Genomic DNA, 24,950 nt, shown 5'->3' with positions numbered 1-24,950 from the left:
GGACTTGAACCCGATCGAACATCTCTGGAGAGACCTGAAAATAGCTGTGCAGCGACGCTCCCCATCCAACCTGACAGAGGTTGAGAGGATCTGCAGAGAAGAATGGGAAAAAATACAGGTGTGCCAAAGCTTGTTCCTGTTAAGACACCTGGCCAGCTGAGTGCAGGTGGGCTCTCCTGTCAACATGAGGCTCCTGTTGCAGCCCTCAAGGGCACATTGACAGATTTTCCACCTAGTCCTCTCTGGGATTCAAACAAGGGATCTTTCAGTTACTGGCCCAACACTGTTAACCGCTAGGCTACCTGCAGCAGGAGCCCCATGTTGACAGGAGAGCCCACCTGCATTCAGCTGGTCAGGGGCAGTGGTGCTCTGTAAGTAACAAATGTATCACTATCAAAGGGGTGTATTATGACATCATATAGAACTACTCAGACATTCCAAATATCACTTGATTATCAGAGGGGTGAATTATGACATCATATAGAACTACTCAGACATTCCAAATCAGGCTTCATCCACATCATGAAGGTGGATATTGATCCAACCATTTCAAAAGTAATGACTGGGCTGATGGAAACAGGTTATGCCTGAACATTTTTATAAATGGTGACAGACGATATGTTAGTTCGTTTGACATGGTGGGTTGTGTCAGTAAAAACGTTTTAGTGAGAAATGGCGATGGAAACTTCTTTATGTACAAATATTTATATAATAACCATCATGTCTTAGTTAACTTGGAGTCACGCGATGATATGTTGTGTGGTCCTCACTCTAAAACTTGGAAAACCATGTAGTTTATTAGGCTACAGATGAAATAAGTTATGAACTTCACAGGGTAGTGAAACTACATGTAATGAGCTTGATGCTCCATTCCAATACATTTTGAGGGTGACATGATGACAGATGCTTGGTTGCAATTTGACAAATAAAATAATTGCTCTCATCCATAATAATCTCATCAATCGGGTAACAATGTTTATTCAACCAGTGGGAGCGTTGTAAATGCCCGCAGGAAAGTCGAAAGAGGAACTCTTCATTGAGACAATGATAAACAGCAATCTGTGGGAGAGTTGTGGTGGATATTATAAAATAAGGATCTGCTGGAGTCCAAGTCAAACCAAGATTCTTTATTTCTGAGCTCAGAGAGAATAACAGAGTTACACAGCGCAGTGTAGACAGTCTGAATTCCTGAAGCATTGGGTGATGAGCACATATCTTTATAGTTTCCTGTTCCTGGGCGGGACTTTATTCATACAAGGACACAGGTGCAAATTGGTTTGCAACACAGAATGATAGTCCCAAGAACAGGAGATTATAATAGGACAGTTTCACAAGGTTAGTCACATACTCAGTTATGTGGACACACAAACAATTAACATTTTCCATTACAGAGTCTGAACATTTTCATTTCATTAAATCATCAGTGGGCCAACAATGCAAATGTCAACAATGGAACTAATGCATCACATCCAAATATCACTTGATTATCTGTAGTGCTGGAGGAATGACACACCCAGATAAACACACAGAGTTTTAAAAAAGGACAATTTAAAACAAGGAACCTGATCTCCTTTATATTCAAACTGACAGACTCCATATTCACTTCATGTTTTCTAATAAAAACAAACAAATATATGTTTGAGTATACCCTGTACCATTTAATTTCATATGGTAAAGACAGGTAAACACATTGTCAGTCAACAATATAAGACAACGGGAGCACTGTGTATGTTCTCTGATGAATTTTAAGTCAATGTGATGTGAAATATCAACATACACGCTAAGAGAAGTCATTTCTCTCTCCTGTGTGAATTCTCTAATGATGTTTAAGTGACTTATGAGTAATATGTTTTCCCACAGTCTGAGATTTTCTAAGCCTTCTCCTTTGTGTGCAGTCTAATGTGTTCTTTCAGGCTTCCTAAATGGGCAAATGGTTTGCACCCTGGGAGCAGTGGCAAGGCTTCTCTCCTGTGTGTATTCTCATGTTTTTTCAGGTTTCCTCTTTGGTTGAAACGCTTTCCACAATGGGAGCAGTGGTAAGGCTTCTCTCCTGTGTGTATTCTCTCGTGTTGGTTCAGGCATGCTTTCCGGTTGAAACACTTTCCACAATGGGAGCAGTGGTAAGGCTTCTCTCCAGTGTGTATTCTCTCATGCTGTTCCAGCTTCCCTGAATGGCTGAAACACTTTCCACACTGGGAGCAGTGGTAAGGCTTCTCTCCTGTGTGTATTCTCTCATGTTGTTTCAGGTTCCCTAAATCGTAAAAACTCTTTCCACACTGGGAGCAGTGGTAAGGCTTCTCTCCTGTGTGTATTCTCTCATGCTGTTTCAGCTTCCCTGACTGGTTGAAACACTTTCCACACTGGGAGCAGTGGTAAGGCTTCTCTCCTGTGTGTATTCTCTCATGCTGTTTCAGCGCCCCCGAGTGGTTGAAACACCTTCCACATTGGGAGCAGTGGTAAGGCTTCTCTCCTGTGTGTATTCTCTCATGTTGTTTCAGCGCCCCCGATTGGTTGAAACACCTTCCACATTGGGAGCAGTGGTAAGGCTTCTCCCCTGTGTGTATTCTCTCATGTTGTTTCAGGTTCCCTAAATTGTAAAAACTCTTTCCACACTGGGAGCAGTGGTAAGGCTTCTCTCCTGTGTGTATTCTCTCGTGTTGTTTCAGGGTTGCCTTTTGGTTGAAACGCTGTCCACACTGGGAGCACTGGTGTCGTCTTGCTGGTTTGGTCATCCCTGGCTCTAGTTCCTCTGAGTCTGGTCTTTCTCCTGCCAAAGATAGTGTTATTTTTAAATAGAGACCCGAATGAAACCACATGATAAAACAACCTTGCTCCGAGGGTAAATCCTAAATCAGATCTCTCAATAACCTGAGGCCAGTTTTGTAGAGCTTCCTGGTAATTACTGCTATGTTTACATTACTTATTTTATTCATCCTGTTTTACAAGTCAGAACACAAATACCTAGACAGTTCTAGGACACTGAAGACACAAACGTCACTGCATTCCAATGAACAGGTGGTTATAAATATATAACTTTCATAGCTGTATGATACATAATGTGACCTACACACTCCCTTAAACATAAAATAACTAAAGTAATTTTGTGTGGAAGTCCAAAACTTGTTTTTACGTCGCAGATACAAAGCACATCAGTAACATCTCCCCGTTGTTGAAAGGGTTCGACACATTGCTGTTTAATTGGACCAATTTCTTATTTAGACATTCACAGATTTTCAACATTTTGATTATCGCTGAGGTCATATTTTGGGTAAAGTAAAAAATAAGGTGAAGTATTTGGGTAAATGTTCCTAAAACTGATAGTAACAACAATAAACAAAAATATAAACGCAACATGTAAAGTGTTGGATGTTTCATGAGCTGAAAAAAAAGATTGCAGAATTTTTTACATCCCTGTTAGTCAACATTTATTCTTTGCCAAGATAATCCATCCACCTAACAGGTGTGGCATATCAAGAAGCTGATTGAACAGCGTGATTGTTACACAGGTGCACCCTGTGCTGGGGGTAATAAAAGGCTACTCGAAAATGTGCAGTTTGGTCACACAACAATGCCACAGATCTCTGAGGGAGCGGGCAATTGGCATGCTGACTGCAGGAATGTCCACTGGAGCTGTTGTCAGGGAATTTAAAGTACAGTACCAGACAAAAGTTTGGACTCACCTACTCATTCAAGGGTTTTTCTTTATTTTTACTATTTTCTACATTGTAGAATAATAAAGACATCAAAATTATTAAAAAACACATGGAATCATGTAGTAACCACAAGTGTTAAATCAAAATATATATTTTATTCTTCAAAAGTTGCCACCCTTGCTTTCTCTCTGGAATCCTTTTCCAACAGTCTTGTAGGAGTTCCCATATATGCTGAGAACTTGTAGGCTGCTTTTCCTTCACTCTGCGATCCAACTAATCCCAAATCATCTCGATTTGGGTGAGGTCGAGGCCAGGTCATCTGATGCAGCACTCCTTCTTGGTCAAATAGCTCTTACACAGCCTGGAGGTGTGTTGGGTCATTGTCCTGTTAAAAAACAAATGACAGTGGGACTAAGCCCTTACCAGATGGGATGGCATATCGCTGCAGAATGCTGTGGTAGTCATGCTGGTTAAGTGTGACTTGAATAAATAAATCACTGACATTGTCAATAGCAAAGCACCCACACACCATCACATCTCCTCCTCCATGCTTCACGGAGGGAACCACACATGCGGAGATAATCTGTTCATCTACTCCTCGTCTCACAAAGACATGACGCTCGGAACCAAAAATCTCAAATTTGGACTCATCAAACCCAAGGACAGATATCCACCGGTCTAATGTCCATTGCTCGTGTTTCTTGGCCCAAGCAAGTCTTCTTATTGGTGGGCTTTAGTAGTGGTTTCCTTGCAGCAATTTGTCCATGAAGGCCTGATTCACGCAGTCTCCTCTGAACCGATGATGTTGAGATGTGTATGTTGCTTGAACTTTGTGAAGCATTTATTTGGGCTGCAATTTCTAAGGCTGGTAACTCTGATGAACTTATGCATCAGAAGTAACTCTGGGTCTTCCATTCTTGTGGTGGTCTTTAAAGTAATGATGGACTGTTGCTTCTCTTTGCTTATTTGAGCTGTTCTTGACATAATATGGACTTCGTCTTTAACCCAATAGGGCTATCTTCTGTATACCCCCCTACCTTGTCGCAACACAACTGATTGGCTCAAACACATTAAAACCTGTTATGGCACATTAACTCTTGAAGCTAGGGGGCACTATTTTAATTTATGGAAAAATAAGGTTCCCAAAGTAAACAGGCTATTTCTCAGGACCAGGTGCTAGAATATGCATATAATTGACAGCTTAGGATAGAAAACACTCTAAAGTTACCAAAACTGTAAAAATATTGTCTGTGAATATAACAGAACTGACATTGCAGGCGAAAGCCTGAGAAAAATCCAATCAGGAAGTGACTCTTATTTTGAAACCTCTGCGTTCCTATAATTCCCTATTGACCATTGAAAGGGATATCAACCATATTCCTTTTTCTATGGCTTCCCTAATGTGTCTACAGTCACTAGACATAGTTTCGTTGTCGCGACCGCAACTTCCGGTGAATTTCTCAACAAAACGTGAAGAATAAACGGAGGTATTTTGGCTATAAAAAATAATCTTTATGGAACAAAATTAACATTTGCTGTCTAACTGGGAGTCTCGTGGGTGAAAACATCTGAAGCTCATCAAAGGTAAACAATTAAATTTGATTGCTTTTCTGATTTTCGTGACCAAGCTCCCTGCTGCTGGCTTGACATAATGCTATGCTAGGCTATCGATAAACTTAAAGCTTAAAGCTTGTCTTGCTTTGGCTGTAAAGCATAATTTCAAAATCTGAGATGACAGGGTGATTAACAAAAGGCTAAGCTGTGTTTCACTATATTTCACTTGTGATTTCATGAAAATGAATATTTTCTAGTAAGATTTTTTTGTCCGTTGCGTTATGCTAATTAGTGTAGTTGATGACAATTCTCCCGGATCCGGGAGGAGTAGTTCCAAAAGGTTAAAACACAATAAAACCTGCTAGCGGAACGTTGACAACATCCTGTGAAATTGCCGAGTGCAAAGTATTTTTTTATTTATTAGAAATATTTAACTTTCATGCATTCACAAGTGCAAAGCTTAACTTCTTGTTAATCTAGCCACCGTGTCAGATTTCAAAAAGGCTTTACGGCAAAAGCGAACCATGCGATTATCTGAGGACAGCACCCCATCAAACAAACACACGACAATCATATTTCAACCCGCCAGGCGCGACACAAACCTCAGAAATAACGATATAATTCGTGCCTTACCTTTGAAGAGCTTCTTCTTTTGGCACTCCAATATGTCCCATAAACATCACAAATGGTCCTTTTGTTCGATTAATTCCGTCGTTATATCTCCAAAATGTCCATTTATTTGGCGCGTTTGATTAAAAAAAAAACACTGGTTTCGACTCGCCCAGCATGACTACAAAATATCTAATACGATACCTGTAAATGCTGTCCAAATATTTGAAACAACTTTCCTAATCCAACTTTAGGTATTTTAAAACGTAAATAATCGAGAAAATTTAAGATGGGATAAACTGTGTTCAATACCGGATAAAAACAATGTGAAGCGCGTGACCTGGAGCGCGCATCAAAACATTAGAGAGCACTAGGCTGGACCCTCGTTCTGAATAGCCGAACTTTCTCTAAAGAAAAACATCAACCAATTTCTAAAGACTGTTGACATCTAGTGGAAGCAATAGGAACTGCAACCAAGTGCGACACAAAACCATTTGAAAACAGAGTCACCTCAACAACAAAAAATTCCTCCTGGATGGTTTGTCCTCTGGGTTTCACCTGCCAAATAAGTTATGATATACTCACAGACATTATTTTAACAGTTTTAGAAACTTTAGAGTGTTTTCTATCCAAACCTACCAATTATATGCATATCCTAGCTTCTGGGCAGGTAGCAGGTAGTTTACTTTGGGAACGCTTTTCATCCAGACGTGAAAATACTGCCCTCTATCCCAAACAGGTTATAAGGAAAGAAATTCCACAACTCAACTTCTAAAAAAGGCACACATGTTAATTGAAATGAATTCCCGGTGACTACCTCATGATGCTACAGTCCTCCTTTAAGACTCCATAATGGTTCATCATTAGATGCTACAGTCCTCCTTTAAGACTCCATAATGCTTCATCATTAGATGCTACAGTCCTCTAAGTCTCCACCATGTTTAGAATATGTCTGGAAGCATTACTCTATCTATTCTACTCTCATCCTTTCGGATTTAATAATATTTAATAATAATAATAACAATGTTAGAATAGGTAATAACTAACTTTAATAACTAGGGTTAATACCTGCCTGGAGCACCAACAAAATCTTCATATTTACCCCCCACCGCTACAGAATTAGCGTAGTAGGCCATGTAACTTAAGGTGATCAGAAATATTTAGGACTAACTTATTCCTTGCCACCCATTCTCAAACTAACTGCAGCTCTATGTTAAATGTTGCAGTCATTTCAGTCGCTGTAGTAGCTGACGTGTACAGTGTTGAGTCATCCGCATACATAGACACACTGTCTTTACTTAAATGTCACTGGCATGTTGTTGGTAAAGATTGAAAAAAGAAGGTGCCAAACAGCTGCCCTGGGGAATTCCTGATTCTACCTTGATGTTGTTGTACAGGCTTCCATTAAAGAACACTGTGTTCTGTTAGACAGGTGTTGGGGAATAATCAGAATTGGTTGGTAACATAGATGTTTTATATTCATCATATGTTTGTAAGTTACTTCTCATCAGAATGTTATTTTTGTATAATACTGTGGCGGGGTTGCAGTATCTGTTCTATGTCAAGACTAAGTTGTTTGGGCCGGAGAGAGGGGAGAGGTCAAGCGTGTATCTCTTGGCTCCACAATGTCTGTGTGCCAGTCAGTGTGTCTCTGTGATCTTGTCAAGATAGGATGGATTTGATATATGCCTGGAGGATTGGTTTATGGTTCTGAGTTTGAGAAAACTATCATGTTTTAGGAGACAAAGCTGAACGATGAATTATGCCGATAATGCTGTGTTATCCTATGCTGTCTCACTAGGGAACACACTTTCTAGTGGGCTTAAATTGAAGATAATGCGAATAGAACTGGCAATATCGGCCGCTATTATCCTCAATCATTTTCCATCCACGTTGTCAGACACCATGCCATTGTTGATTTTTTTACCCAAAATTTAATTGAAGGTGTTCCAAAGCTTTTTACAATCATTCTTCATGTCATTTATCTTTGTTTCATAGTGTAGTTTCTTCTTTTGATTCAGTTTAGTCACATGATTTCTCAATTTGCAATAGGTTTGCCAATCAGTTATTCAGCCAGACCTATATGCCATCTCTTTTGCCTCCCTCTTCATCATACCATTTTTAAATTCCTCATCAATCCACGTGGATTTAACAGTTTTTAGTCATTTTCTTAATGGGTGCATGCTTATTAGTAATTTCATAAACGTGTCAAGGGCAGCGTCTGGTTGCTCGTCATTACACACCACGGACCAACAAATATTGTTTTCATTGTTGGAATCGGCCAAACTTTGAACATGGAGACATTAAAGAAGTGATAGGAAGTGAAAGAGACTGGCTGTTATGTCAGAAGTTAATGGTTCTCTGAAGAAAGACAGGTGGCTTTGGAATGTGTTGGGTGGACGAGAGGAGAGCAAAGTGTGAAACAGGGGAGGCAGACGAACATCTGTGGATTAGATGAAGGAGAGGTCAGGACAGATTCTCATCAGGGAGATAAAGGTCTGGTATCCTGTTACCCTCTTAACTCTCTTCCTGTGGAACCATAAGATGTAAGGATTGGAGAGAAGGAGGAGTGTCTTAAGTGGGATATATATCTGGATGGAACAAATGTTGGGTTGTCTGAATTACAGATGTACAGAACCTTTGGGAATAATTAAACTTGGTTAAAGCTTCTCTAGTGTCCGTGAGTTAATTACTGTGAAAAAAAACAACCTAATAACATCAACAACATAGGAATCACCACAAACAATTGTATGACCTCTTATATAGAACATTAGGCCCAGCCTTTTGGAACTTTGGTTTTCCTAGATATGACTACTATATTGTGATCACAACATCCAATGAATTTGGATACTGCTTTCAAACACATTTCTGCAGCAATAGTAAAGATAAGATCAAAATATTTTGATTCAATTTCTCTACTGTTTGTAACTACCCTGGTAGGTTGATTGATAACCTGAACCAGGTTGCAGGCACTGGTTACAGTTCGAAGCAGTAGGCAGCCTGATCACAGCTTTCCTCCAGTATTAGTTAATTAATTAACAGTGTCTTGAGTTTAGTTTGCCTGTTCTACAGTCTAGTAAAGATAGGGGGGTTGACTGGGACAGGCAATGTAACATCCATAATGTTTTGAGAAAACGTTTTTGTAAAACAAGCACCTTACAATGGATCATCTTGAAACTTTCTCTCCAAAGCTGACTTTAATCAAGGTTTTATATGGTCTACTGCTTTCTCTCTTTTCATTGGCAGAATCCTTTTTCAGTGTTATGATATTCATAACATCCATATACACCAGTCTATCTTCCTGACAACGAACAGAACTCTGCTGGTTGTCGTGGTAACAGATACCAATGAATATATCTATTTATTTGTTCAAACTAAACTACAGAACTTACTTTGAGTCAAATCTGATCCTTTCCTCTCTTCTCCTCCTCCCACAGTTCCACTCAGCCCCATTGTTTTCCTGCAGTCCACCAGCAGCAAGGTGCTAACAGGAGAGGCATGACACGGGGACTCCGAGAGGGTGGAAGGGCTAGCGTTGTCCTGGTAACCATAAAGAGGGGACACAGACGCACATCATTATGGATGCTGATGTCACTGTTGTCATGAAGTGCTCTACAGAAACCCAGCCCAGACCCCAATAGAGAAAGCTGTATGCTAGACCAGACCAAGCTGTATGCTAGACCAGACCAAGCTGTACCATCTGGTGTTCTGATCTGGAGAGACTCTTCTCTTCCTCGTCAGCATCAGGATGTTGTTGAGGCTTCCCAGAGGATCCACGATAGTCATGTGTCTCTCCTGTGTGAATGAGAACATCAAACAGATGGTAAACTTATGACCATCTATTGCAATCATAGAGTCTTACAAGAGGCATGCATATGTCTAAAATGGCCACTTTCATCATGATTTCCTAAAATATTGTTTGTGATGCAAATGTAAAAGGGTCGTTCCACAAAATGGGTGGCTTTTGTTATTTTAAGTAGAAAATATGCACCAATATAGAATTTTAAAAGCCTGTTATATTAGATGAGGGGAACTTTAATATAGGCCACATGGAGAATTCAATACATCGAATTGAAAAGTCCCTAAAATATATGAACCAATGGCAGATTGACCCTTTAACAATTCCTACAGTACTGAACAACATATTCAAGTGTAGAACTTCAGTAGAATGCCACTTAAAAACCACACATTAGTTCAACAACGGCATAGTTTGTGTCCCTGTTTAAGACAGTACTCACTGGTGTTAATCTGATATTCTGTCTCCTCTTTCACTCCAAAAACGTATTCCTCCTTCACCTTTATTGAGATAGCATCCTCTTCCTCTCTAAACGGTTCTTTCTCTTCTTTCACTATAACAGTCTCCTCTTCCTCCTTTTTCATTCTGAAATGTTCTTCCACTATAACAGCATCTTCTTCCTTCACTATAACAGCCTCCTCTTCCTCCTTTTTCATTCTGAAATGTTCTTCCACTATAACAGCATCTTCTTCCTTCACTATAACAGTCTCCTCTTCCTCCTTTTTCATTCTGAAATGTTCTTCCACTATAACAGCATCTTCTTCCTTCACTATAACAGTCTCATCTTCCTCCTTTTTCATTCTAAAAGCTTCTTTCTCTTCTTTCACTGTAACCTCATCCTCTTCTTCAATGTTCAGCGCCAGAACTTCTTTCTCCAAACAGCAGACCTCCTCTTCTATAGCAGGGGATGAGTACTTTAATGAGCTCATGGTCAGGGATGTTAGCTAGCTAGTTAGCATTAGCGACTAGCCTAGTGCTAGGCTCAGCATCAATCTTTAACAAGTTTGCAAATTAGGTTACAGTTAACCAGTTAATACGTCAACAGAACTGTGTTTAAAACACTGAGATTAGATAATGTACATTAAGATGGTCTAAAGCGTCAATCTTTCACTTTTATGTTGGCTAGCAAGCTACCGACGTGGTTGAAAGAGTTTGCGGCTTGTTGTTCCTGAAGAAGCGTCCCTCCAGTCCATTATACGTCACGAAAGAAGAGTCAACTGAAAGACACACATCGCCATCTGCTGGCTGGAGTGGGTAACGCAGTTTGGAAACAATAGTTACTACACTTTTTGTATTGGAAAGAACGTCATAATTATTTAACAATAAGCTGATGCATTTTCTCTTACGTCTTACAACTAATTATTTCCGGTACACAGACGTAGAAGTGTAATATGAATATGTAGATGATGCACAAATACTTTAATACTAAATAATACTAAAATATATGAACCAATGGCAGATTGACCCTTTAACAATTCCTACAGTACTGAACAACATATTCAAGTGTAGAACTTCAGTAGAATGCCACTTTAAAACCACACATTAGTTCAACAACGGCATAGTTTGTGTCCCTGTTGAAGACAGTACTCACTGGTGTTAATCTGATCTTCTGTCTCCTCCTCTTTCACTCCCAAAACGTCTTCCTCCTTCACCTTTATTGAGATAGCATCATCTTCCTCTCTAAACGGTTCTTTCTCTTCTTTCACTATAACAGCCTCTTCCTCCTTTTTCATTCTGAAAGATTCTTTCTCCATACAGCCGACCCCCTCTTCATTAGCAAGGGAGGAGTAGTTTAGTGAGCTCATGGTCAGGGATGTTAGCTAGCTAGCATTAGCGTCTAGCCTAGTGCTAGGCTCAGTATCAATCTTTAACACGTTTGCAAATTGAACCAGTTGATACGTCAACCGAAACTCGTTTAAAACACTGAGATTAGATAATGTACATTAGCATGGTCTAAAACGTCAATCTTTCAGTTTTATGTTGGCTAGCAAGCTACCGACGTGGTTGAAAGAGTAGCCGTGTTGTTCCTGAAGAAGCGTCCCGTCCAGTCTATTATACGTCACGCAAGAAGAGTCACCTGAAAGACGCTCATCGCCATCTGCTGACTGGAGTGGGTAACGTGACCATGACTTAGAAAGACTAGGTGAATCCAGGCTAAAGCTATGATCCTTTACTGATGTCACTAGTTAAATCCACTTCAATCCGTGTAGATGAAGGGGGGAGACAGGTTAAATAAGGATTTTTAAGCCTTGAGACATGAGACATGGATTGTGCATGTGTGCCATTTGGAGAGTAAATGGGGAAGACAAAATATTTAAGTTACTTTGCACGGGGCATGGTAGTAGGTGCCAGGCGCGCCAGTTTGTGTCAAGAACTGCAATGCTGCTGGGTTTTTCAGCTCAACAGTTTCCCATGTGTACCAAGAGTGGTCCACCACCCAAACAGTGGAGGTCCGTTTAAGATGAGGCAGGACGATTTGTTTTTTCATGAGCATGGCCTTAATTCTATTACAGCATATTGGACGACTGTCATTCATATTTCACTCACCCTGTTCAATGTAACACCAATAGGTTTAGGCTACTACATGATACTCTAATTGTCCCTATACCCATCATGAGGTAGCAACCTAGCCTATGAATTAAAGTTTAGAATGTAGGTTCACACAGGTCGAGAGAAAATTTTGCGATGACAGACAGTGACACATAGACAGACAGTGACACATTCAATACTGCCTTGCACACTCTCGCCTGCATCTAGCTGAAATAGAGATATCACTGGACAAATTCAGGTATGTTTATCCCCGTTTTGTTCCATTTAAGAAACGTTTGTCAACAGAATCGGCGGAATGAAAACACCCCTGATCATGCATAAACACAGTTCACTTTCATTACAGACACGTTGTATTCCTTCTTGCATCCATGTGCTTGCATCTCCTCTTATCACCTTCTCCCTTTGTTTCTGTACTTCAATGCACAACACATCAGCTGTATGTCACCAGGAGAAAAAACCTTTCCAAGCCAAACCATTTCATAACTGAAACACACAGCTTACATTGTTGTCACCATATTAGCTAAAGTAACATCATAGTCAACAGAGCTAATATAACTAACTCGTTAGTAAACCTGCTACAATCATGCAGTAACGTTACAGTGTACAGTCAGTAAGCAGTTTAGCACTTACCTTGGCGGGTCCCAGTGGCAATAAATTAGTAAAACCAAAAGCTTGCCTTGACTTGGAAGAGTTCCAGTGTTGTGTTGGATAGACATAGCCAGCTAGCTAACATAGCATCGCTCTGTTTGAGCCAAGTGTTTGAGTAGACTAAACTAGATAGCTGCATTTGCTAGCTAAGTAAGTGAAACTGAAAGTGGAAAATAAATGACGAAATATCTCTCTCGCTTCTCCTTCATTTTGGAATAAAATAATTTGTTCAAAACTGTTCAACTATTGTATTTTTCTCTCTTTTAGTCAACTACTCACCACATGTTATGCACTGCAGTGCTAGCTAGCTGTAGCTTATGCTTTCAGTACTAGATACATCATGTTATGCACTGCAGTGCTAGCTAGCTGTAGCTTATGCTTTCAGTACTAGATACATTATCTGATCCTTTCATTGGTTGGACATCATGTCAGTTCATGCTGCAAGAGCTCTGATGTGTTGGAGGATGTCCTCCGGAAGTTGTCATAATAACAGTGTAAGTCTATGGAAGCCTTGAGAACCATAATCCTCCAAGGTTTTGTATTGAAGTCAATGTACCTAGAGGAGGATGCAAAATAGTATGTTTTAATAAATTATTTGGTGACGTGATTATATTTAGTATAGTTTTATCTAAAAAGGACCACTTTTAAATATTTTACCATTTTAATTTTTCTGAAAATAACTGAGGACGATGGTTCTCCCCTTCCTCCTCTGAGGAGACCCCACTGCACCCAAAGGACACCCAGCCAACTTGACACAATTTTGGGAAGCATTGGAGTCAACATGGGCCAGCATCCCTGTGGAATGTTTTCGACACCTTGTAGAGTCCATGCCCCGACGAATTGAGGCTGTTCTGAGGGGAAAAGGGGAGGGTCCAACTCCATATTAGGAAGGTGTTCGAAATGTTTGGTATAATCAGTGGATACATCTGCAATGTAGCAGACACTTTAATCTAAAGGGATTTGCAGTCATGTGTGCAAACACTTTACATATGGGTGGTCCCAGGAATCAAACCCACTACCCTGGTTTAACAAGCACTATACTCCACCAACTGAGCTACAGGACCACAAGGAATGATCAAGGAATGACGCAGATAAACACACAGCCTGAGTTTCAAAAATATAATTGTATCAAAGACCGTAACATTGAAACTGCATATTTAGTTACAATCAAATATTATTTGTCACATGCGCTGAATACAACAGGTGTAGATCTTAACGTGAAATGCTTACTGACAAGCCCTTAACCAACAACGTAGATAAGAAAAATAAGGGTTGAGAAAATATTCCCAAAATAAAAAGTTTTAAAAAGTAGCTCAGTACCGAGGGGTAGCTCAGGCCTGAGCTACCCCTCGGTCCTGAGCTTCCTCAGTAATGAGGCAGCCCTCAGTCCAGGTGGGCCCTTTGTTAGGGTTACTAGGCCAAGGTCGGCGGCGAGGGTCGCCACTCAAATGACGCTAGGAAAGCGGACTAAGACTATGGCAGACGCCCACCCAGACCCTCTCCTATGGGTTTAGGTGTGCAGCCGGGAGTCCGCACCTTTGGGGGGGGGGGGGGGGGGGTACTGTCACGCCCTGTCCTTAGTTATCTTTGTTTTCTTTATTATTTTGGTTAGGCCAGGGTGTGACATGGGTGATTTATGTGTTTCGTCTTGTCTAGGGGTTTATTAGATTTATGGGGTTGTGTTCATGTTAGGTGTCTAGGTAAGTCTATGGTTGCCTAGATTGGTTCTCAATCAGAGGATATATATAGAGGAGGTACCAGTACAGTGTCAATGTGGAGGCTATATACAGGAGGTACCAGTACCGAGTCAATGTGGAGGCTATATACAGGGGGTACCAGTACAGAGTGGAGGCTATACAAGGGATGTTTACATACGCTTAGGTTGGAGTCATTAAAACTCGGTTTTAAACCACTCCACAAATGTCTTGTTGACAAACTATAGTATATGCAAGTATAAACACCATGGGACCACACAGCCGTCATACCGCTCAGGAAGGAGACTTGTTCTGTCTCCTAGAGATCAACATACGTTGGTGCGAAAAGTGCAAACCAGTCCCAGAACAACAGCAAAGGACCTTGTGAAGATGCTGGAGGAAACAGGTACAAAAATATCTATATCCATTGTAAAATGAGTCCTATATCAACATAACCTGAAAGGCCGCTCAGCAAGGAAGAAGCCACTGAAGAAGGACCTTGGCTAGGGATGTATCCTTGTTTTGAATCCCAGCCACCATAGGAGGCCTTCTGGTTGGCCGCCGTTGTAAATAAGAATTTGTTCTTAACTGACTTGCCAAGTTAAATAAAGGTTCAATAATAAATAAATAAAATAAAAATAAAGTACAGAGAGATAATTGATGAAAACCTGCTCCAGAGCACGCAGGACCTCAGACTGGGGCAAAGGTTCACCTTCCAACAGGACAACAACCCTAAGCACACAGACAAAGGACAACGCAGAAGTGGCTTCGGGACAAGTCTCTGAATGTCCTTGTGTGGCCCAGCCAGAGCCTGGACTTGAACCCGATCGAACATCTCTGGAGAGACCTGAAAATAGCTGTGCAGCGACGCTCCCCATCCAACCTGACAGAGGTTGAGAGGATCTGCAGAGAAGAATGGGAAAAAATACAGGTGTGCCAAGCTTGTTCCTGTTAAGACACCTGGCCAGCTGAGTGCAGGTGGGCTCTCCTGTCAACATGAGGCTCCTGTTGCAGCCCTCAAGGGCACATTGACAGATTTTCCACCTAGTCCTCTCTGGGATTCAAACAAGGGATCTTTCAGTTACTGGCCCAACACTGTTAATCGCTAGGCTACCTGCAGCAGGAGCCCCATGTTGACAGGAGAGCCCACCTGCATTCAGCTGGTCAGGGGCAGTGGTGCCCTGTAAGTAACAAATGTATCACTATCATACATTCCAAATATCACTTGATTATCAGAGGGGTGAATTATGACATCAGATAGAACTACTCATACATTCCAAATATCACTTGATTATCAGAGGGGTGAATTATGACATCATATAGAACTACTCAGACATTCCAAATCAGGCTTCATCCATATCATGAAGGTGGATATTGATCCAACCATTTCAAAAGTAATGACTGGGCTGACGGAAACAGGTTATGCCTGAACATTTTTGTAAATGGCGACAGACAGTTAGTTCGTTTGACATGGTGGGTTGTGTCAGTAAAAACGTTTTAGTGAGAAATGGAGGTGGAAACTCCTTTATGTACAAATATTTATATAATAACCATCATGTCTTAGTTAACTTGGAGTCACGTGATGATATGTTGTGTGGTCCTCCCTCTAAAACTTGGAAAACCATGTAGTTTATTAGGCTACAGATGAAATAAGTTATGAACTTCACAGGGTGGTGAAAATACATGTGATGAGCTTGATGCTCAATTCCAATGCATTTTGAGGGTCTTATTCTGGTTGCCATTTGACAAATAAAATAATTGCTCTCATCCATAATAATCTCATCAATCGGGTAACAATGTTTATTCAACCAGTGGGAGCGTTGTAAATGCCCCCAGGAAAGTCGAAAGAGGAACTCTTCATTGAGACAATGATAAACAGCAATCTGTGGGAGAGTTGTGGTGGATTTATAAAATCAGGATCTGCTGGAGTCCAAGTCAAACCAAGATTCTTTATTTCTGAGCTCAGAGAGAATAACAAACGGAGTTACACAGCGCAGTGTAGACAGTCTGAATTCCTGAAGCATTGGGTGATTAGCACATATCTTTATAGTTTCCTGTTCCTGGGCGGGACTTTATTCATACAAGGACACAGGTGCAAATTGGTTTGCAACACAGGATGATACTCCCAAGAACAGGAGCTTATAATACAGTTTCACAAGGTTAGTCACATACTCAGTTATGTGGACACACAAACAATTAACATTTTCCATTACAGAGTCTGAACATTTTCATTTCATTAAATCATCAGTGGGCCAACAATGCAAATGTCAACAATGGAACTAATGCATCACATCCAAATATCACTTGATTATCTGTAGTGCTGGAGGAATGACACACACAGATAAACACACAGAGTTTAAAAAAAGGACAATTTAAAAGAAGGAACCTGATCTGCTTTATATTCAAACTGACAGACTCCATATTCAATTCATGTTTTCTAATAGAAACAAACAAATATATGTTTGAGTATACCCTGTACCATTTAATTTCATCTGGTAAAGACAGGTAAACACATTGTCAGTCAACAATATAAGACAACGGGAGCACTGTTCTCTGATGATTTTTAAGTCAATGTGATGTGAAATATCAACATACACGCTAAGAGAAGTAATTTCTCTCTCCTGTGTGGATTCTCTAATGACGTTTAAGTGACTTATGAGTAATATGTTTTCCCACAGTCTGAACTTTTTTTTTGTGTGTGTATTCTCTCATGTTGTTTCAGATTCCCCGACCGGTTGAAACACTTTCCACATTGGGAGCAGCGGTAGGGCTTCTCTCCTGTGTGTATTATCTCATGTTGTTTCAGCTTCCCCGACCGGTCGAAACACTTTCCACATTGCGAGCAGTGGTAAGGCTTCTCTCCTGTGTGTATTCTCTCGTGTTGTTTCAGAACCCCCGACTGGTTGAAACTCTTTCCACATTGGGAGCAGTGGTAAGGCTTCTCTCCTGTGTGTATTCTCTCGTGTTGTTTCAGCGCCCCCGACTGGTTGAAACACCTCCCACATTGGGAGCAGTGGTAAGGCTTCTCTCCTGTGTGTATTCTCTCGTGTTGTTTCAGCGCCCCCGACCGGTTGAAACACCTCCCACATTGGGAGCAGTGGTAAGGCTTCTCTCCTGTGTGTATTCTCTCATGCTGATTCAGCTGCCCTGAATGGTTGAAACGCTTTCCACACTGGGAGCAGTGGTAAGGCTTCTCTCCGGTGTGTATTCTCTCGTGTTGTTTCAGCTCCCAAGACTGGTTGAAACACTTTCCACATTGGGGGCAGTGGTAAGGCTTCTCTCTTGTGTGTATTCTCTCGTGTCGTTTCAGCTCCCAAGACTGGCTGAAACACTTTCCACATTGGGAGCAGTGGTAAGGCTTCTCCCCTGTGTGTATCCTCTCGTGTTGTTTCAGGTGTGCTTTCTGGTTACAACTCTTTCCACAGTGGGAGCACTGGTGTCGTCTTGCTGGTTTGGACGTCCCTGGCTCTGGTTCCTCTGAGTCTGGTCTTTCTCCTGCCAAAGATAGTGTTATTTTTAAATAGAGACCCGAATGAAACCACATGATAAAACAACCTTGCTACGAGAGTAAATCCTAATCAGATCTCTCAATAACCTGAGGCCAGTTTTAACAATCTTAGTGTGATTTTAAAACAAATGCAGAGCTTCCCGGTAATTACTGCTATGTTTACATTACTTATTTTATTCATCCTGTTTTACAAGTCAGAACACAAAAACCTAGACAGTTCTAGGACACTGAAGACACAGACGTCGCTGGATTCCAATTGAACAGTTGGTTCTAAGTATATAACATTCATAGCTGTATGATACATAATGTGACCTACACACTTCCTTAAACATAAAATAACTAAAGAATTCATTTTGTGTGGAAGTCCAAAACTTGTTTTTACGTCGCAGATACAAAGCACATCAGTAACATCTCCCCGTTGTTGAAAGGGTTCGACACATTGCTGTTTAAATGGACCAATTTCTTATTTAGACATTCACAGATTTTCAACATTTTGAACTTGTAGGCTGCTTTTCCTTTACTCTGCGATCCAACTCATCCCAAACTATCTCGATTTGGTTGAGGTCGGGGGATTGTGTAGGCCAGATCATCTGATGCAGCACTCCATCACTCTCCTTCTTGGTCAAATAGCATCTTGGTCAAATTACACGGCCTGAAGTATGTTGGGTCATTGTCCTGTTGAAAAACAAATGACAGTGGGACTAAGCCCAAACCAGATGGGATGGCATATCGCTGCAGAATGCTGTGGTAGTCATGCTGGTTAAGTGTGACTTGAATAAATAAATCACTGACATTGTCAATAGCAAAGCACCCGCACACCATCACATCTCCTCCTCCATGCTTCACGGTGGGAACCACACATGCGGAGATAATCTGTTCATCTACTCCTCGTCTCACAAAGACATGACGCTCGGAACCAAAAATCTCACATTTGGACTCATCAGACCCAAGGACAGATATTCACCGGTCTAATGTCCATTGCTCATGTTTCTTGGCCCAAGCAAGTCTCTTCTTCTTATTGGTGTCCTTTAGTAGTGGTTTCCTTGCAGAAATTCGAACATGAAGGCCTGATTCACGCAGTCTCCTCTGAACCGATGATGTTGAGATGTGTCTCTTGCTTGAACTTTGTGAAGCATTTATTTGGGCTGCAATTTCTAAGTCTGGTAACTCTAATGAACTTATGCATCAGAAGTAACTCTGGGTCTTCCATTCTTGTGGTGGTCCTTAAAGTAATGATGGACTGTTGCTTCTCTTTGCTTATTTGAGCTGTTCTTGACATAATATGGACTTCACCTTTTACCCAATAGGGCTATCTTCTGTATACCCCCCTACCTTGTCACAACACAACTGATTGGCTCAACACATTAAAACCTGTTATGGCACATTAACTCTTGAAACTAGGGGGCACTATTTTAATTTATGGAAAAATAACGTTCCCAAAGTAAACAGGCTATTTCTCAGGACCAGGTGCTAGAATATGCATATAATTGGCAGCTTAGGATAGAAAACACTCAATATTGTCTGTGAATATAACAGAACTGATATTGCAGGCGAAAGCTTGAGAAAAATCCAATCAGGAAGTGACTCCTATTTTGAAACCTCTGCGTTCCTATGCATCCCTATTTACCATTGAGAGGGATATCAACCAGCTTCCTTTTACTATGGCTTCCCTAATGTGTCTACAGTCACTAGACATAGTTTCAGGCTTTTGTTTTGAAAAATGAGCGTGAACGACAACATTGCGTCAGTGGTCAGGTGGTGGCTCTCAGAGTGATTTGTGCGTAATAGACAAAGGCGGCCATTGTGCCTCTCGCTCCTAGTGAAAAGCCAATTGTCCCGGTTGATATATTATCGAATAGATATTTGAAAAACACCTAGAGGATTGATTATAAAAAATGTTTGCCATGTTTCTGCCGATATTATGGATCTAATTTTGAGGTTTTTTTCGGCGTTGTCGTGACCGCAACTTCCGGTGGATTTCTCAACAAAACGTGAAGAATAAACGGAGGTATTTTGGCTATAAAAAATAATCTTTATTGAACAAAATTAACATTTGCTGTCTAACTGGGAGTCTCGTGGGTGAAAACATCCGAAGCTCATCAAAGGTAAACGATTTAATTTGATTGCTTTTCTGATTTTCGTGACCAAGCTCCCTGCTGCTAGCTGGACATAATGCTATGCTATCGATAAACTTACACAAATGCTTGTCTTGCTTTGGCTGTAAAGCATAATTTTAAAATCTGAGATGACAGGGTTATTAACAAAAGGCTAAGCTGTGTTTCACTATATTTCACTTGTGATTTCATGAATATTAATATTTTCTATTAAGATTCTTTGTCCGTTGACACCTGTTATGGCTAGGGATTCCGCAAGCGGAACGTTGACAACATCCGGTGAAATTTCAGAATGCAAAGTATTTATTTTATTTTATTAGAAATATTTAACTTTCATGCATTCACAAGTGCAAAGCTTAACTCCTTGTTAATCTAGCCACCGTGTCAGATGCCAAAAAGGCTTTACGGCAAAAGCAAACCATGCGATTATCTGAGGACAGCACCCCATCAAACAAACACACGACAATCATATTTCAACCCGCCAGGCGCGACACAAACCTCAGAAATAATGATATAATTTGTGCCTTACCTTTGAAGAGCTTCTTCTGTTGGCACTCCAATATGTCCCATAAACATCGCAAATGGTCCTTTTGTTCGATTAATTCCGTCATTATATCTCCAAAATGTCCATTTATTTGCCGCGTTTGATTTAAAAAAAAAACACTGGTTCCAACTCGCCCAGCACGACTACAAAATATCTAATACGATACCTGTAAATGCTGTCCAAACATTTCAAACAACTTTCCTAATCCAACTTTAAGTATTTTAAAACGTAAATAATCGAGAAAATTTAAGATGGGATAAACTGTGTTCAATACCGGATAAAAACAACGTGAAGCGCGTGACCTGGAGCGCGCATCAAAACATTAGAGAGCACTAGGCTGGACCCTCATTCTGAATAGCCGAACTTCTTCATTTCTCTAAAGAAAAACATCAACCAATTTCTAAAGACTGTTGACATCTAGTGGAAGCAATAGGAACTGCAACCAAGTGCCACACAAAACCATTTGAAAACAGAGTCACCTCAACAACAAAAAATTCCTCCTGGATGGTTTGTCCTCGGGGTTTCACCTGCCAAATAAGTTATGATATACACACAGACATTATTTTAACAGTTTTAGAAACTTTAGAGTGTTTTCTATCCAAACCTACCAATTATATGCATATCCTAGCTTCTGGGCCTGAGTAGCAGGTAGTTTACTTTGGGAACGCTTTTCATCCGGACGTGAAAATACTGCCCCCTATCCCAAACAGGTTATAGGGAAAGAAATTCCACAACTTAACTTCTAAAAAGGCAATTAATTGAAATGAATTCCCGGTGACTACCTCATGATGCTACAGTCCTCCTTTAAGACTCCATAATGTTTCATCATTAGATGCTACAGTCCTCCTTTAAGACTCCATAATGTTTCATCATCAGATGCTACAGTCCTCCTTTAAGACTCCATCATGTTTCATAATTAGATGCTACAGTCCTATTTTAAGACTCCATAATGTTTCATCATTAGATGCTACAGTCCTCCTTTAAGTCTCCATCATGTTTAGAATGTGTCTGGAAGCGCTACTCTATCTATTCTACTCTCATCCTTTCGGTTTTAATAATACTTAATAATAATAATAATGTTATAATAGGTAATAACTAACTTTAATAACTAGGGTTAATACCTGCCTGGCGCCCCAACAAAATCTTCATATTTACCCCCCTCTAACAATACCGCTACAGAATTAGCGTAGTAGGCCATGTAACTTAAGGTAATCAGAAATATGTATTCCTTGCCACCCATTCTGAAACTAACTGCAGCTCTATGTTAAGTGTTGCAGTCATTTCAGTCGCTGTAGTAGCTGACGTGTACAGTGTTGAGTCATCCGCATACATAGACTCACTGGCTTTACTCAAATGTCATTGGCATGTTGTTGGTAAAGATTGAAAAAAGTAGGTGCCAAACAGCTGCCCTGGGGAATTCCTGATTCTACCTTGATTGTGTTGTACAGGCTTCCATTAAAGAACACTCTTTGTGTTCCGTTAGACAGGTAGCTCTGGGGCGGCAGGTAGCCTAGTGGTTAGAGCGGTAGGCCAGTAACCGAAAGATTGCTGGATCGAATCCCCGAGTTGACAAGGTAAAACTCTGTCGTTCTGCCCCTGAACAAGGCAGTCCTAGGCCGTCATTGAAAAAAATAATTTGTTCTTAACTGACTTGCCTAGTTAAATAAAGGTTACATTTTAAAAGAAAAACTCTTTATCCACAATATAGCAGGGGGTGTAAAGCCATTTTTATCATCAATTTCTCTCAGCCAATCAGTCACTTGTAAGTGCTGTGCTTGTTGAATTAACTTCCCTATAAGCTAAAAGTCTATATTTGTTTAATGTAAAATAGCATTGTATCTGGTCAAATATTTTTTTTCCAAAATTGTAAGGGTCGGTAACAGGCTGATTGGTCGGCTATTTAAGCCAGTAAAGGGAGCTTTACTATTCTTGGGTAGTGGAATGACTTTAGCTTCCCTCCAGGCCTGAGGGCACACACTTTCTATTAGCCTTAAATTAAAGACAAGGCAAATAGGAATGGCAATATCGGACGCTATTATCCTCAATTTTCCATCCACGTTGTCAGACACCAGTGACTTGTCATTGTTGATTTTATTTGCGCAAAATTTCATTGAAGATGCTCCAAAGATTTTTACTATCATTCTTCATGTCATTTATCTTTGTTTCATAGTGTAGTTACTCTTTATATTCAGTTTAGTCAAATTATTTCTCAATTTGCAATAGTTTTGCCAATCAGTTATACAGCCAGACCTATATGCCATCTCTTTTGCCTCCCTCTTCATCATACCATTTTTTAATTCCTCATCAATCCACGTGGATTTAACAGTTTTTACAGCCATTTTCTTAATGGGTGCTGCTTATTAGTAACTGGGACAAGCAGTTTCAAACGTGTCAAGGGCAGTGTCTGGTTGCTCCTCATTACACACCACGGACCAACAAATATTATTTACATCAACAACATAGCAAAAATGTATGACCTCTTAAACACAATATTAGTCCCAGCCTTTGGAACTGTGGTTTTCCTAGACATGGCTCCTATATTGTGATCACTACATCTGGTGGATCTGGATACTGCTTTAAAACCCATTTCTGCAGCATTAGTAAAGATATGATCAAACCATGTTGATGATTTCATTCCTCTACTGTTTGTCACTACCCTGGTAGGTTGATTGATAACCTGAACAAGGTTGCCGGCACTGGTTACAGTTTGAAGCTTTTGCTTGAGTAGGCAGCCTGATCACAGCTTTCCTCCAGTATTAGTTAATTAATTACCAAAGTCCTGAGTTTAGTTTGCCTGTTCTACAGTCTTTTAAAGATAGGGGCGTTGACTGCGACAGGCAATGTAACATCTATAATGTTTTAAGGAAAAGTTTTTGTAAAACAAGCACCTTACATTGGATCATCTTGAAACTTTCTCTCCAAAGCTACCTTTCATCAAGGTTTTATATGGTCTATTGGTTTCTCTCTTTTCATTGGCAGAATCCTTTTTCAGTGTTATGATATTCATAACATCCATATACACCAGTCTATCTTCCTGTCAACTAACAGAACTCTGCTGGTTATCCTGGTAACAGATACCGGTGGGCAGATCTATTGTATTTGTTCAAACTAAACTACAGCACTTACTTTGATGAGTCAAATCTGATCCTTTCTTCTCTTCTCCTCCTCTCACAGTTCCACTCAGCCCCATTGTTTTCCTGCAGTCCACCAGCAGCACAGACAACCTCTTCATACCCAGCAGTAAGGCGCTACCGGGAGAGGCATGACACGGGGACTCCGGGAGGGAGGAAGGGCTAGTGTTGTCCTGGTAACCATAAAGAGGGGACACAGACACATGTCATTATGTGCTTTACAGAAACCCAGCCCAGACCCAGATAGAGCAAGCTGTATGCTAGACCAGACCAAGCTGTACCATCTGGTGTTCTGATCTGGAGAGACTCTTCTCTGCCTCGTCAGCATCAGGATGTTGTTGAGGCTCCCCAGAGGATCCAGGATCGTCATGTCTCTCTCCTGTGTGAATGACAACATCAAACAGACAGTCAACCTATGATCTTCTATTGCGATCATAGGGTCTTAACAGAGCCATTAATATGTCTAAAAAGGGCCTAAATTTATGCCTTTAAAAAAAATACTGTTTGTGATGCAAGTGTTAAAGGGTCGTTCCATGAAATGGGTGGCTTTTACATCCCTTTGATATTTTAAGTAGAAATGATGCACCAGAATTGGATTGTAGAATCCTGTTATACAAGATGAAGTGAGCTTTAATATAGACCACATGGAGAATAAAATACATCTCATTTAAAAAATATATATGTACCAATGGCAGTACTGAACAACATATTCAAGTGTAGAACTTCAGTAGAATCCCCCATTTAAAACCACATTAGTTCAACAATTGCATCGTTTGTGCCCCTGTTTTTAAGACAGTACTCACGGATGGTAATCGGATATTCTGACTCCTCCTCCTTTTTCACTCCTAAAACATCTTCCTCCTCTTTTATTGAGATATCCTCCTCTTCCTCTTTTACTCCAAAAGGTTCTTCCTCTTCTTTCGCTACATTCTCCTCCTTCAATGTTACGGAATCTTCCTCATTTTTGATTCTGAAAGGTTCTTCCTCTTCTTTCACTATATTCTCTTTCTTCAATGTTACGGGATCTTCATCCTTTTTGATTCTGAATGCTTCTACCTCCTCATTTTCCACTCTGACAACCTCTTTCCCATCTTCCTCTTTCCCTGTAATATCATCCTCTTGTTTCAATGTGATAGCCTCCTCGTCCAT

General features: G+C 40.5%; 1 protein-coding gene across 1 annotated transcript; it reads right to left on the bottom strand.

Annotated features, from left to right (window-relative positions):
- Positions 1 to 1,871: 1,871 nt before the first annotated feature.
- Positions 1,872 to 24,950, bottom strand: LOC139370354 (zinc finger protein 345-like). The gene is made up of 5 exons (XM_071109778.1): positions 24,605 to 24,950; positions 24,083 to 24,180; positions 23,797 to 23,974; positions 17,333 to 17,999; positions 1,872 to 2,520 (listed from the first exon to the last, which is right to left on the bottom strand). The coding sequence occupies exons 1-5, from the start codon at positions 24,948 to 24,950 to the stop codon at positions 1,872 to 1,874; spliced, it is 1,938 nt and encodes a 645-aa protein (XP_070965879.1).

This window comes from Oncorhynchus clarkii, chromosome 17 (assembly GCF_045791955.1).
Source record: "Oncorhynchus clarkii lewisi isolate Uvic-CL-2024 chromosome 17, UVic_Ocla_1.0, whole genome shotgun sequence".
Taxonomy (NCBI): Eukaryota; Metazoa; Chordata; class Actinopteri; order Salmoniformes; family Salmonidae; genus Oncorhynchus; species Oncorhynchus clarkii.
Note: the sequence above shows the minus strand (reverse complement) of the source record. Positions and strands in the feature narration are given on the sequence as shown.

Coding starts and splice junctions, on each gene's coding strand:
- LOC139370354 (XM_071109778.1), bottom strand. CDS start 24,950: ATGGACGAGGAGGCTATCACATTGAAACAAGAGGATGATATTACAGGG. Junction 24,181..24,604: donor AGAATATCCGATTACCATCC/GTGAGTACTGTC, acceptor TCATTCACACAG/GAGAGAGACATGACGATCCT. Junction 23,975..24,082: donor CCAGATCAGAACACCAGATG/GTACAGCTTGGT, acceptor TATGGTTACCAG/GACAACACTAGCCCTTCCTC.